The 13,548-nt window shown below is 36.2% G+C and overlaps 2 protein-coding genes across 2 annotated transcripts in view; both read left to right on the top strand.

Annotated features, from left to right (window-relative positions):
- The window catches only part of LOC107709470 (60S ribosomal protein L9-like), a 5,707-nt gene extending 4,505 nt beyond the window's left edge, over nt 1-1,202 (top strand). The window contains exons 7-8 of the mRNA XM_016513966.1: nt 647-765; nt 1,041-1,202. Coding sequence (XP_016369452.1) covers nt 647-753 — 107 coding nt within the window. The 3' untranslated portion in view covers nt 754-765; nt 1,041-1,202. The remainder of the gene's footprint in view (nt 1-646; nt 766-1,040) is intronic.
- Nucleotides 1,203-2,493: 1,291 nt separating this feature from the next.
- Nucleotides 2,494-13,548, top strand: part of LOC107709439 (replication factor C subunit 1-like) — a 14,849-nt gene continuing 3,794 nt past the window's right edge. Inside the window, exons 1-20 of the mRNA XM_016513913.1 lie at nt 2,494-2,605; nt 3,182-3,289; nt 3,827-3,893; nt 4,135-4,239; nt 4,354-4,358; nt 4,389-4,649; nt 4,728-4,802; nt 5,153-5,230; nt 6,227-6,568; nt 6,801-6,908; nt 7,040-7,219; nt 7,405-7,503; nt 8,787-9,174; nt 10,085-10,197; nt 10,396-10,510; nt 10,614-10,702; nt 11,296-11,433; nt 12,154-12,249; nt 12,334-12,432; nt 12,535-12,689. Coding sequence (XP_016369399.1) covers nt 2,603-2,605; nt 3,182-3,289; nt 3,827-3,893; nt 4,135-4,239; nt 4,354-4,358; nt 4,389-4,649; nt 4,728-4,802; nt 5,153-5,230; nt 6,227-6,568; nt 6,801-6,908; nt 7,040-7,219; nt 7,405-7,503; nt 8,787-9,174; nt 10,085-10,197; nt 10,396-10,510; nt 10,614-10,702; nt 11,296-11,433; nt 12,154-12,249; nt 12,334-12,432; nt 12,535-12,689 — 2,624 coding nt within the window. The 5' untranslated portion in view covers nt 2,494-2,602. The remainder of the gene's footprint in view (nt 2,606-3,181; nt 3,290-3,826; nt 3,894-4,134; nt 4,240-4,353; nt 4,359-4,388; nt 4,650-4,727; nt 4,803-5,152; nt 5,231-6,226; nt 6,569-6,800; nt 6,909-7,039; nt 7,220-7,404; nt 7,504-8,786; nt 9,175-10,084; nt 10,198-10,395; nt 10,511-10,613; nt 10,703-11,295; nt 11,434-12,153; nt 12,250-12,333; nt 12,433-12,534; nt 12,690-13,548) is intronic.

Raw genomic sequence — 13,548 nt, 5'->3', positions numbered from 1 at the left:
ATAAGCCAAGAGGAGACTGGTTTTCCTTTGCTAAAGTAAAGAAACTTTGCTTCTTTTGCTCCTGTAAACAAACTCGTGAGACTAGCATATCTCAGAGGCGTGCGCGCTGCGCATACGCCCTGCGTCATCCGCCGGAACTGCTTCCGCGTACAACAGTCAGCAGAAGTGAGAGAATAGTGTTTAAAACGTTTGAAATATGGATTTTTCTTACAACAATGCATGGAATCGCTACAGGAGGCCTTTATTCACGACCCCGGAGCCATGTGAGGCACGTTTTATTATGGATGCACGCGCTTTATTTAACGTGTTTTGGACTGTTAAAGAGAAACACCCACCCATTGCAATAAAAATGCTTGGAATAACCTGGACAATTTTTAATATAACTCCGATTGGATTTGTCTGAAAGAAGAAAGTCATATACACCTAGGATGCCTCGAGGGTGAGTAAAACACAGGCTAATTTTCATTTTGGGATGAACTCTCCCTTTAACCCTTGGTTGTATAACCTGAAAGGGTGATTGAAGGACTGTCTGTCATTGGGTTGTGTGTGTGTGTGTGTGTGAGAGAGATGTGTACGCAAGTTGTGTGAAAGAGCATTATGTAGTTTGTGTATGAATGCCTCACCTCCCCAGCATTTCTTGTTTCAGCTGCCCTCATCCAGCAGGCAACCACAGTGAAAAATAAGGATATCAGAAAGTTCCTGGATGGTATTTACGTCTCGGAGAAGGGCACTGTAGTAGAGCCAGAGTCGTAGAGAACACGTGAGGTTAGAACCAGACCGCCGCTGCTGCCGCCCCTCGCCTTTCTCTCGGCTCTTTTCTGTGCCAGTTTTTCTGCTTTTGTCATTGAACCTGTCTCTTCTGTGTTGTGATTTTTCATGTTCACTGTTAAATCTGCTGAGTTTGCATTTGAGTCCACAGATATAACCACTGGCTTGGTTTGCATGTTACGTGTCTGATTTCTGTACGCTTCTGTACATGGGAGTTCTTGGGTGCACCACCTTGAGTCATCATTTAAACAGTTTTTTTTCTTCTCCATCAGCTGCTCTGATCCAGCAGGCCACCACTGTGAGAAAGAAGGACATCCGGAAGTTCCTGGATGGTATTTATATCAGCGAGAAGGGCACAGTGCTGGAACAGCAAGAAGACTAAATTAGTCTCTGTAAAATCTGTCAATAAAGACCAACTCCATTTTTCAACCACATACTTGTGTGCAAGTTTTATTCATTTTAGCACAATTATTCCAAATATCCATGGCAGGTAGTTTGGAGGGGTCAATGTGTGTAACAAATGTGGGCTGCGTGTATTTGAAAATCTTATCTTGCACTCTCAATTCACATTCTTTTTGTGTACTTGATGCTTTCTAAATCTGCATAGGATTTTTGCGTTCATGAGTCCATTTGGACCTAGTGGAATGAGAGCTCATGAGTCAAGTTTACCTTAATGTTATTCCAACTAAAACCATATTGTAAGTAAATATGTTTGTGACCATAAGAAAACACCTAAAAACATGCAAGAATTTTTCATGAGAAATTATTTGAATATATCATTACATAAAATGTATTGCAGCAAATAATCTAGAGTTGTCCGTGTTAAATCTTAAAAATCAATGGGTTTAATTGCCTTTAAACTTGTGTATTTAGTGTAACTCTTTAAAAAAGTTAAATTGTAAATGCAGAACATAAGACTTATCAAACGGGTTCAGGGAAGGAAGTGCTAGGGCATCCTTGGAAATGTTCAGAGGCAGACAGTAACTAAGTACATTTACTTGAGTATTGTACTTAAGTACACTTTTTAAATATCGGCAGCAGTATCTGTACTTTCACTCAAGTAATGGAGTTGAGTACTTTGTCCGCCTCTGGAATGTTTAAAGAAAATAGTATAAAAATGTCAAAATGAATCAATAAAAAAAGATTAAAATAATTTAGCAATAAAAATAAGAAAATAATACATCTAACAGTCCAGTGCCATAATGATTAGAAAAACGTAATTAGAAAATAAATATTTTACAAAAAACATTTGAACATATTTATATATTTTTTTCCACATTAAAATGGGTCTTTATACAAGAAACTATATAGATATCTTACATTTTAAAATGAGGGTCCCTGGCACTATTATTACATATGACGTAAGAGACTAATTCAAGTTTGTTTTAATCTTGACTTTAAAGAAAGCGGTTTTCATTAATGTGATCTTTTCTGTTTTATTAAAGATTCATTGAAATCTTCTAATAATATAATATTTAACATATCTTATGAATAATCATATATGATGCCTCTTGGATTTAGTTTGATGCAACTAAGTTTTGCAACTGATTTCTACAGTACACATTAGACTTCCACATATAACAGCTGATGTTATAGTGTCGTTCCAACAAATAGATCTAACATCATTTTAATTTTATTTTTTACAAAGTGGAGTATCAACACCCTCAAAAAGAATAGAAGATATTATAAAATGTTTTGCGCTTGTCTCTCTCTCCCTCCATCTGCGCGTCATCACGCTGCGCCTGAGTTGAGTATCATTGGCGCCAAAGAGGATTGGAGAAGCGTCTCGCAAATTGTCAAAAAATAAAGACAAGCTATTGACACATGCTTAGAAATGGTGAGTCACCTTATTAATGAACCATCTGTAGAAATAAAGACACAATCAGAGACGAGCTCAATGCAGCTGATCAGGCTGTTTGGCTAAAGAAAGCAGTTAGCACCAACTTGCAGCTTTTTCGTGTTTGTTAATAGACTAGAGCTACAAAAACAATAAAACATGCAAAGGCTATTTATGAACTTGGTAGTCCGTGTTTCCGTCCTTCTCACGGGTGCATTTGTTTACGTCTTGGTCGAGCAACATTTAAGCATTTAAATTAACTCTAACTTAACGATTACGATCGACTGACTGCCAGTAGACAGGCCATTATGAAGTGATACTACATAATAACATTACAATACAGATTTTTATGTTTTGGTAATAACGAAGCACCTGCTTCCTGTTTGTTATTGTCAACTTTGAAATGTAAACATGCAACAGAACAAACTCAGCCTGCGGTTACTATGGTAGTAGATGCTCTACACGTTTATTAGCCTATTCCATTTAAAATTATAATAATAAAACTACATAAAAATGGTATTGTTATATATATATATATATACACTTTTTTTTTAAATTAACTTTTGTTTATTTCAGGATATCCGGAGGTTTTTTGCATCCACTAAACCTGCGGCCCCCAAACCTTCCAATGGAAGCACCAGCACTGATGAAGAGCAGAAGAAGAAACAAAAATCAAAGACTAAGGTAGAACAACAGTCTAATGTCATTGAATTAAATCTCAATTGTACAAAGCTGATATTTGTACAGAATCTATTAATATGAGATGGCATTTACAATGTAATTAGGTTACTATGGTAGTAGATGCTCTACACGTTTATTAGCCTATTCCATTTAAAATTATAATAATAAAACTACATAAAAATGGTATTGTTATATATATATATATATATATATATACACTTTTTTTTTAAATTAACTTTTGTTTATTTCAGGATATCCGGAGGTTTTTTGCATCCACTAAACCTGCGGCCCCCAAACCTTCCAATGGAAGCACCAGCACTGATGAAGAGCAGAAGAAGAAACAAAAATCAAAGACTAAGGTAGAACAACAGTCTAATGTCATTGAATTAAATCTCAAATGTACAAAGCTGATATTTGTACAGAATCTATTAATATGAGATGGCATTTACAATGTAATTACATTTTCATATTCTTCATTTTTTCATTTCATATGTTTTATGCATTATGTAGTGCTACACAATATCCTTTCTCTCTCTTTAGGTCACAAGTCCCACATCTAATGAGAAACCATCTGGAAAACGAAAGAAAAGAGTCATAATTGATTCAGGTTCATAAACAGCTTTTTTTTAAATATTGGTGAACTTATGATGATGACCATCATGTTTATAATGTTAAGAAATGGCGGTTATCAAATACATACCGTGAATGTGGCCATACAGGAGATGGGTGCCCTGAGGTTTTTAGAAATACCTCAGCTCAGTCCAGGGGTTTTTAAACACATTCTGGGAATCATACTGATGATAATGTCAGACTATTTTTTGATGTTCTCCTCTCTCATCTTATCTTAGACTCTGAGGAAGAGAAGAAGAAGGAGAAGAAGACCAAGAGGGGCACTAAAGAGACTGATGCCGCCACAGTGAAGAAACACCCAGTAACTTACGTGTCTGATTCTGGTGAGAGAGTCAACAAACAAATTTCCACATGTATAATATAATGCTGTCAATCCATTAATATGACATGTAGATAATAATTTGTACTCTTCTTTTGTCCTCTTTTTATTTCTCCAGATTCGGATGATACGTTTATGACTCTGAAAAAGACTAAACCAAAAGAAAATGGAAGAGCTAAAGGCAAGAAAGAATCAGATTCAGGACAAGCAAAACAGGTGAAAGTCTCATCCAGTAAATCCCCAACCACGATCTCAAAGGGAGGGGGGAAGAGCTCTCAGTCTACCATCTCCCCAAAGATCGGACCAACGCCACCAAAACAAACACCTACTTCAGTAATGGCCTTCTTTGGCAGCTCAAGTGTTCAGAGGTCAGACAAGAAACTAGTGGCCAGTACCAGCACTAAGAGGAAGGCAGTGAGTAGAGAGAATAAATAAAAGTGTGTGTGCTTAGTGTATAAACATTCAAACTCATCGCTGTTTGGTCTTCGCCAGCCCACACAGGAAACTGAGAAGTTGCTCAGTGATGAAGTCATTGCAAAAGAACTTCAGATGGATGAAGACATGGAGGTTGGTTCAGGACACACAGCACATGTTCCTGTATTAATCAGAATTTGGTCATATAAAAATTTTAGTTGAATTATGATTCATAATTACTAAAATAAATGTAAATAAATGTCAAGCACAAGATTTACACAAGAGCATGTTATGAATACATGGTTATGAAGATGTGTATCTTATTCTGGAATATTCCAGTAGCTTTTTTTTTTTTCGGAATAAAGGCTTATCCAGAACATACCTTAATTGGAAAACATTGCATGTCGCTGTTTTTCATAGCTGGTTTATTATCATACAAAAAATGTAGTAAATTTTGTATATGTATGAACACATAATGCAGAACTTGTGTATTTTTGTGTTAGTTGGAAAAGCAGATGCATGATGATGAGGAATTTGCAAGAACATTAGCCATGCTGGATGAAGCTCCCTTACCGAAAAAGGTTGGTGTGCTGAATTTGTCTCTATAGTTTGACTTAAAGGGATAGTTCACCCAAAAATGAAAATTTGATGTTTATCTGCTTACCCCCAGGACATCCAAGATGTAGGTGACTTTGTTCCTTCAGTAGAACACAAACGAAGATTTTTAACTCAAACCATTGCAGTCTGTTAGTCATATAATGGAAGTGAATGGGAATCACGGCTTTGAGAGTCAAAAAAACATACACAAACAAAACCAAATTAAACCCTGCGGCTCGTGACGATACATTGATGTGTAAAGACACGAAACGATCGTCTGTGCAAGAAACTGAACAGCATTTATATCGTTTTTTACCTTTGATTTAGTGCAATGTCCGAACTGTCCTGAGCGCGTTCGCGTCTTCTTCTTCAGCCGGCAGGTGACGAGTCATCTTCTTCTTGCTTTATGGCGGATCGCAGACTTATAAGTGCATTACCGCCACCAATCTCTCAAATGGACCACTGACACTCCTAATTGAGATTGTAGATAGAGTGTCAATGGTCCAGTGATTCCCATTCACTTCCATTACATGACTAACAGACCGCAACGGTTTGAGTTAAAAATCTCAGTTTGTGTTCTACTGAAGAAACAAAGTCACCTACATCTTAGATGCCCTGGGGGTAAGCAGATAAACATCAAATTTTCATTTATGGGTGAACTATCCCTTTAACACTACATCTCCTGCTTATGGAAACATGTATATTGTTCATTTTTGTCCTATCTATTAATTGTTAAAAAAAAAAAACATTTAAAAAAGCAATTCAGTTCAAATGTAAAAATGTCTGGTGTTAAAAAGAAAAATAAATAAATAAATGAACTAAAAAAAGCTTATTATGAGTAATTATAAATATTTTAACAGGTTTACTCTTTATTAATATTTGGAAAAACTTGTCTTTAAAGTCATGTGGTGCAGCCAACAAAGTACATATGTTATGTTGTGTTAATTTTTAATTTTATTTATTTGTTTTTTGGTTCTTAGGCTCGGGTGGACTCTGTCTCCCCCTCCAAGAGCAGCTCTCATGCAATTTCCTCAGACACCAAACCCAAAAAGGACCCGTCCCCTAAAAAGAGTCCTGTGAAGACCAGCTCCAAACTGGCTCAGATGAAAAGACGACAGGAAGAAGTGAAAGAGCAAAGGGAAAAAGATAGGAGTGAAAAGCAGATTAAGTTTTCTCCTAAGAAAGAGCCAATCTCACCCACTAGCTCAGAGCGGGCAGCCACGCCCAAAAGTAGCGTTTCCACGGGAATGACAAAATCCAGGAATTTTTCCACGCCTAAAAGTGACAGTGCACCCAATAAAACCTCACCAACAAAACCAGAGGTATATCATTTGAATATGCTGCTTAATTTATGATTTAGTTAATTGATATGTCAGTGTGCTTTTAATTGTGTTGTTTAAGGGTATACGTTAAAAGAGAGTACAACATATTTGGTTTTATGTTTAATGCTATTCACAATATGTTGTTTCAAGACAGATTACAAAATAGGGCACTACCTTGTTTTGCTGTGCTAGTGAGCAAATCAAAAGCTTTCCTGTGTCTCTATTGTTTCAGAATACAAGTCCTGAGGATCTAGAGAAAAAACGGGCAAATTCATCAGCCTACCGTAACTATTTGAACCGAGAAGGACCACGAGCACTGGGGTCTAAAGAGATACCACAGGTAAAAACACCTAAACGACTCATGTTGACAACTGAAGGCCTATCGTCTTGTTGCTATTTGTGATTATCTTTTAGGAATCAAATTATACTTATCCTTTAAGCTGCTTGAACAATGTTATGTGTGTGTTTTAGGGAGCAGAGAACTGCCTGGAGGGTTGTGTGTTTGTGTTGACCGGTGTGTTAGAATCTATGGAGAGGGATGATGCTAAGTCACTAATAGAGCGATATGGCGGGAAAGTCACAGGAAACATCAGCCGTAAAACTACTTACCTTGTTCTGGGACGAGACAGTGGAGCCTCAAAGACTGAGAAGGTCCTAATTTAAATTTTTTTTTTTTTACATGTCATTATTTCTCTACATTCGAACATGAGTGTTGCTTCTCCATGTTTCTTCTTCAATATATTTCTAATTTACCCTTTTAATTGAATTAAATGTAATTATTTTAACATTAATTTAAAAAATTTTTTTTCAATGTCATTTCAATGTTTGTTCCTTAGGCGGAGAGTTTTGGAACTAAGATCATTAATGAAGATGAGTTGTTGGAACTCATAAGAACCAAACCAGGCAAGAAGTCTAAATACGAGATTGCAGCAGAGGTACAGCAGCTCCCATCAACCCTCCTGTCCTTCCACTAGTTCTTTCACACTAGGGCTGCATGATTTTTAGCAAATGAAATCCATGTAGTGATATGGCTAAATGCAAAAAAATATATATATTGGGATTATTTTGTAATATATTGTAATTTGAGCTGCAATATTACATTCTATTTCATATGCAAATGTCTCATGTTGCTGCTGCTGAGACATCCAGACACAAAGAACAATTACTGCATAATTAAAATAGTTACATTTAAGGGTGTTCAGATTTGGCTTCACTCTTTACCAGAACTGAATAACACTTGAAATTACAAAACAAATATTTATGTTTTTAAATTCTTCACTTCAAATGTTCAAGACCTCAAGTTTTAGCATCAGATGCTCAAGCTTATTTTGGTGCGATATTGGTGAATTGCTGGCCACGTCTATCTGCAAAAATGTTGGAAGTTATGCAAATATGAATAAAAATAAAGTGAACCTGGCCCACATTGCATTCCCAAATGCACACTGAACTCACAGCACTTGTAGAGAATTTGTGAAAAGCAGTGTTTAATGTTAACTGCTCTAAAAACTCCTGTAAATGAACAATGTGTTGCATTTCTAAAGCACAGCACAACAAGACTATACTTTAATTAAACCGTAGCCTTTGATTTGATGATAGCGATTTGATAAGATATATAGCGCGGTGTAATTTTCATTTTAGTTAATTGTTCAGCCCTGTTTTTTTTATTTTAATGCTGCACTCAATTGAATTAATTATTAGCTTTTAATTTACTCTCAAACCCCTCATTTGGGAAACCCTGGTTTAAGGTTTCAGAAGTTACAGTAGGATAAGAAATTATGTGTACTATAAAACAGAATTATTTTTATGAAATACTGAATTGTTATTGTACAATACTAATATATTTCTTATTTTGTTTAATATTGTTATTTAATAATAATCATAATAAGAATCATATTATTTTATAGTCATATCGAATAGGTCAACCAGTAGGAATTTATCCAATTTATGTATTATTATTATTATTTATTTTTTTTTGTACTTTGTTCATTTGATGGTTAGTGAAAGAAGTTTGGTTTAAGTTTTGTAATACACATACTCTTATTCTGAACACCCAAATTTTTCCCAAAACATTTAGTCCTATAAGTCTTCAAAGTAAAAAGTCATTATTCAGCTTTTTATTTTTATTTTCTTTGCAGTTTTTTTAATATCATGCAGCCTTACTGCACATACTGGAATTTGGTTTATTTAACAAACTGTCTGTCTATCTTCCGTATTACAGAATAAATCCTCTAAAACAAGGACTCCAGATTCTAGAGGCAAACCCACTCCTCCATCCAAGAAGGCCACACCACAAGGGCCCCGCCCCAACAAGAGAAGCCCTTCAGAGGGGAAGTCTAAGCCTGGCTCTGCTTCTAAATCTGGAACACTTGGGGCCTCTCGTTCAGAGGTCAAAAAGAGTTTGAGCTTTGATCAATCCAAGAGAGCATCCCCTGTATCCCACTCTACCCCTGAGAGTGAGGGCAGCAGCCTGTTGTGGGTGGATAAGTACCGCCCCCGTAGTCTGAAGAGCCTGATTGGGCAGCAGGGGGATCAGAGTTGTGCTAACAAGCTTCTGCGTTGGTTACAGAACTGGCATAAACATCACAGCAGCAATACAAAAGCCCCATGTCAGTATTTAAAGTTTGTTCCTACTTAATGTTCACAATCAGTGAATATTTGGGTAGTTGACATATAATCTATCATAGTCTACATGGTAACACTTTATTTTAAGGTGTCCTTGTTGCACATGCTACATGTACTTACTATTATAATAACAATAAATTATGCATAATTACACGCATGTAACCCTAAACCAAACCCTAATTCTAAGCCTATCCATATAGTAAGTACATGTAGTTAATTAATATTACTCAGTACTTAAATGTATAATTACACTGTAACTAGGACACCTTAAAATAAAGTTTAACCATCTACATAAAGATTTTAGTTAAACATTTTGGATTAAGGTATATGTGTGTGTGTGTGTGTGTGTGTGTATATATATATATATATATATATATATATATATAATGTATGAATGTATATGTATGAATGTATATGTATGACAAATGCAATTGTCCCTAAAATATCAGGTAATATAAATTGTATAAGAAAAGAATAGGAAATGTTGTTTCAGATGTTTTTTTTTTGTTTAGTTTAGTATGTTATACTACTACTTAATTTCATGTCAACTACCCATGTTCAGAATGGCATGCTACCAGTTTGCAAGGTCTATTTGCACCAATGACCTGCTACAATTTCCAAAGCATACATTATATAACCAGAGTACACAGTTTCCCATAATGCAGTGCACTTGACTTCACCATAAGCATTTGCATTTTACTCTTGCAGGAGCATTTTTAATACTGTGCATACTGTTTCACATACTAATTTTTACTAGTAGTATGCGATTAGCAGTATGTACTGGGTAGTATACCATTCGGACCATACTCGGTGTGTTTATTCTAATGCACTCTTTAGGCTAAAATTCTGTTTAACCAATTTTCATTATTTTTGTGTCTCTGTCTTTCTGGAAAGCAGCCAAATTTGGAAAGTTTGGGAGTAAAGATGACGGTTCTGGATTTAAGGCTGCATTGTTATCTGGGCCTCCTGGTGTTGGGAAGACCACTACTGCTGCTCTCGTCTGTGAGGTCAGTTCATTCTCACTCATAATCATTTATAAATTAACATGTTTAACTGTTTCAAAAAAGTCTGCGTAATCCTTTTAAAGTGTTTAACATGGGATCAAGAATTAAATCATTAGTGAATGATTGTAAACGCAGTGTGTCTGTTTTTACAGTTTCATTGCATTGGTTAATGCGTTAATAGAGTTCCATATGTGCTTGTAGGAGTTGGGTTACAGCTACGTGGAGATGAATGCGAGCTGCACCCGCAGTAAGAACAGCTTAAAGGAAGTGATCGCAGAATCACTCAACAACACCAGCATTAAGAACTTCTATACCGGTAATTGGCTTAATTAATTAGGTAGCATCTGTAAAAGGGTTTGGAGTTAAACCTCAGTGATTACAATGTAAACATTGTATGTTTCTGTGTTTAATGGTGTCAGGTGCATCTCAGACAGTGAGCAGTAAACATGTCCTCATAATGGACGAGGTGGACGGGATGGCAGGAAATGAAGACAGAGGAGGAATACAGGTCGGCATACACACTCTCATTCAATTGCATTATCTGTCTTTACCAGTGGTGGTGCTCAAGGAGCAAAAGTGGACCAGATACTGTTTAAATCCTTATGGGTTCTATGGCTGTGTGTGGAATGGAGCATTACCTTAATAATTACTGAATATGGCACAGTATTTATTGTATACTGCTTACATTTTTTACAAATATTGTGTTGTAACAGTTGCCATTGTTCCACAATAAATGTTGTAGTATGCAAGCTCATTCATTTTTGAGTGCAACAATTAAAATTCTAGTTTTGATTAAAAATGTTTTTGCATAGATTTGGCATCCTTTTCATTCCTTATGCTGGAAATGAAGGTCAAGTCATTTCAATGTGGGAAACAGTAATCTATGCAATACTCTGTTCTATACTGTTCATTTTGAGCAAATGTAGTAGGTATTCTGTGCATGCAGAAAATGTACATACTGTGTGCAGTATATAGACTACATAGTGCAGTCTTGGTAAGAGTAGTATGGTAGTGTGCCATTAAACTGGTACATGTGCACACCAGTGTTTCCAGTGTCATTGTGGTTTTTGACTCTTGTGCTTCGCTCTTTGACCCACACAGGAGATGATTGGTTTGATAAAACAGTCAAAGATTCCCATTATCTGCATGTGTAATGACCGCAATCATCAGAAGATCCGCTCGCTGGCTAACTACTGCTACGACCTGCGGTTTCAGAGACCCCGTGTTGAGCAGATCAAGGTGCTCACTGACATTTCAAATAATTATCTGATTAAATGTGTTTTATAGAAATTTTACATCATTTTTATATTTTTGAGTTCAGCGTGTTTACCTTGTGTCACATGTGCTTCTCTAGATAATGACCTAGAAATAGTGCAGAATCTTAGGTATTTCTTATTCATTTTTGCATCATAACTTTTCTTTGTGTTTTTGGATATACAGATATTTTAAATGTTTTATTTCCAGGTTTAAACATATCAAGTTTTATTTTTTAGTAATAACAATAAATTATGCATGATTACAACCAACTAACTCTAAAGGTCCTTGCATACTGAGTTCGAAATTTTCGTTTTATTTTTTTCGTATTCGTCATCCTTTCCTATCAAAATGCTTGCTACGATGCGAAAACGCAGAAAATTGAACCTCATCCGAATTTTTTATGACGGACGAAAGTTTCGGAGGCAGTGCGTAAACGTGATTGACACAACGTGAGGTCGTATTTAATTTTTTAACATGCGAAAATTACGTACGAAAATTTTGGACTCCGTGTGCAATGACCTTGAGTCTCACCCAAACACTATAGTAGGTACATGTTGTTAGTTATTTGTAGTTCATACTACTTTTTTGTAAGATTACACTAACAAGGACACGTTAACAAAGTGTGAATAAAAAAATCTTATTTTAGTCAGTATAACACTTATTGCAGTCAAAAATAATTAAGCTTCCTTTTTGTCCAATCAGGGGGCTATAATGTCTATAGCTTTCAAAGAGGGTCTGAAGATCCCACCCCCAGCACTTAATGAAGTCATTCTGGCGTCCAATCAGGATATTCGGCAGGTATTAATAAACAAATCAGTTGTCTTTATCACTGATTCAGTGTCTTTAGCAGCACTGCAAAATTATTGTGTTTCTATTCCCTAGGTACTGCATAATCTGAGCATGTGGTCTGCTAAAGACAAAGTCATGACCTATGACCAGGCCAAAGCTGATGCTAACAATGCTAAGAAGGACATGAAACTGGTATGTGCATGCTGTTAAATACATTATACTGTACACACACTGTACAATCACTGGTGCATTGATGATGTGAGAGTATGAATATCTGTGTGTTTACATATGCAGGGTCCATTTGATGTGTGTCGGAAGGTGTTTGCTTCAGGAGAGGAAACCGCCCACATGTCTTTGATTGACAAATCAGACCTTTTCTTCCATGATTACTCTTTAGCACCACTATTTGTTCAAGAAAACTACCTGCATGTCCGACCAGCTGCTGCAGGGTAGGTTTTAGACTTGCACACAAGGGCAGTTTTTCCAAATTTTTACAATATTCAATACATATCTCAATATTTTTGCATTTGCTCTAATTTAAAAGGCGATTCTTGCTTGCTCCCCATGAAAAGACCTGATCTAGATAGAACAGCTATTGTTACATACAGTACATACAAAATATAGACATAATGACCACTTATTGCCTTTTATCGCATTAACACAAAATAAACATTTAGGTATTTATACCTAATATTACCAATATTAAAATAGGAATAAAATGTTACAAGAAGTGCAATCTTCACCATCACTGCATTTAACAGTGTTCTTGTTAAAGGGGTGGTTGACTGTTTTTTTTATAGGCTTGATTGTGTTTATGGGGTGCAGTCTAACATGTGTTAATGCTTCGTTTGTTAAAAAACGCATTATTTTCCACATAATTTACCTTTATTCCACACCGCTCTGTCCCTTCTCCTCGGAACGTGCTGATCATTTCCTTCTTTTATGAAGGCTGGCCCTGTGTGTTGTGATTGGCTAACCCGCCTCTAGTGCGCGTCTAAGCGTCCCGCCCCTCAACATAGCGGCATGTGCTCCGGTTGTATTGTAAACAATGACGTCGTCTATATTGCTTATCAGTTTGAGCCCGATTGAGACACGGAGGATATTAGTGAAGAGGATCGCGCAGAACCCGTGCAAGCATGGCTTTTAATGGTAGGCCTAAGATTTTTGTTTGTTGTTGTCTCATACTTTTAGATACGCTGTTATTTGTAAATGCTACTGCTTCTGTTAGCTTTTAATATACGGTTTTATTCTGATTATAGCTTTAGTTTAATACAGTACGGCAACCGCAGTCCATGTATAACGCTTCTC

Source organism: Sinocyclocheilus rhinocerous, unplaced genomic scaffold (genome assembly GCF_001515625.1).
Source record: "Sinocyclocheilus rhinocerous isolate Xijiao unplaced genomic scaffold, SAMN03320098_v1.1 scaffold1648, whole genome shotgun sequence".
NCBI lineage: Eukaryota > Metazoa > Chordata > Actinopteri > Cypriniformes > Cyprinidae > Sinocyclocheilus > Sinocyclocheilus rhinocerous.
This window is presented reverse-complemented; position numbering and strand designations above follow the sequence as displayed.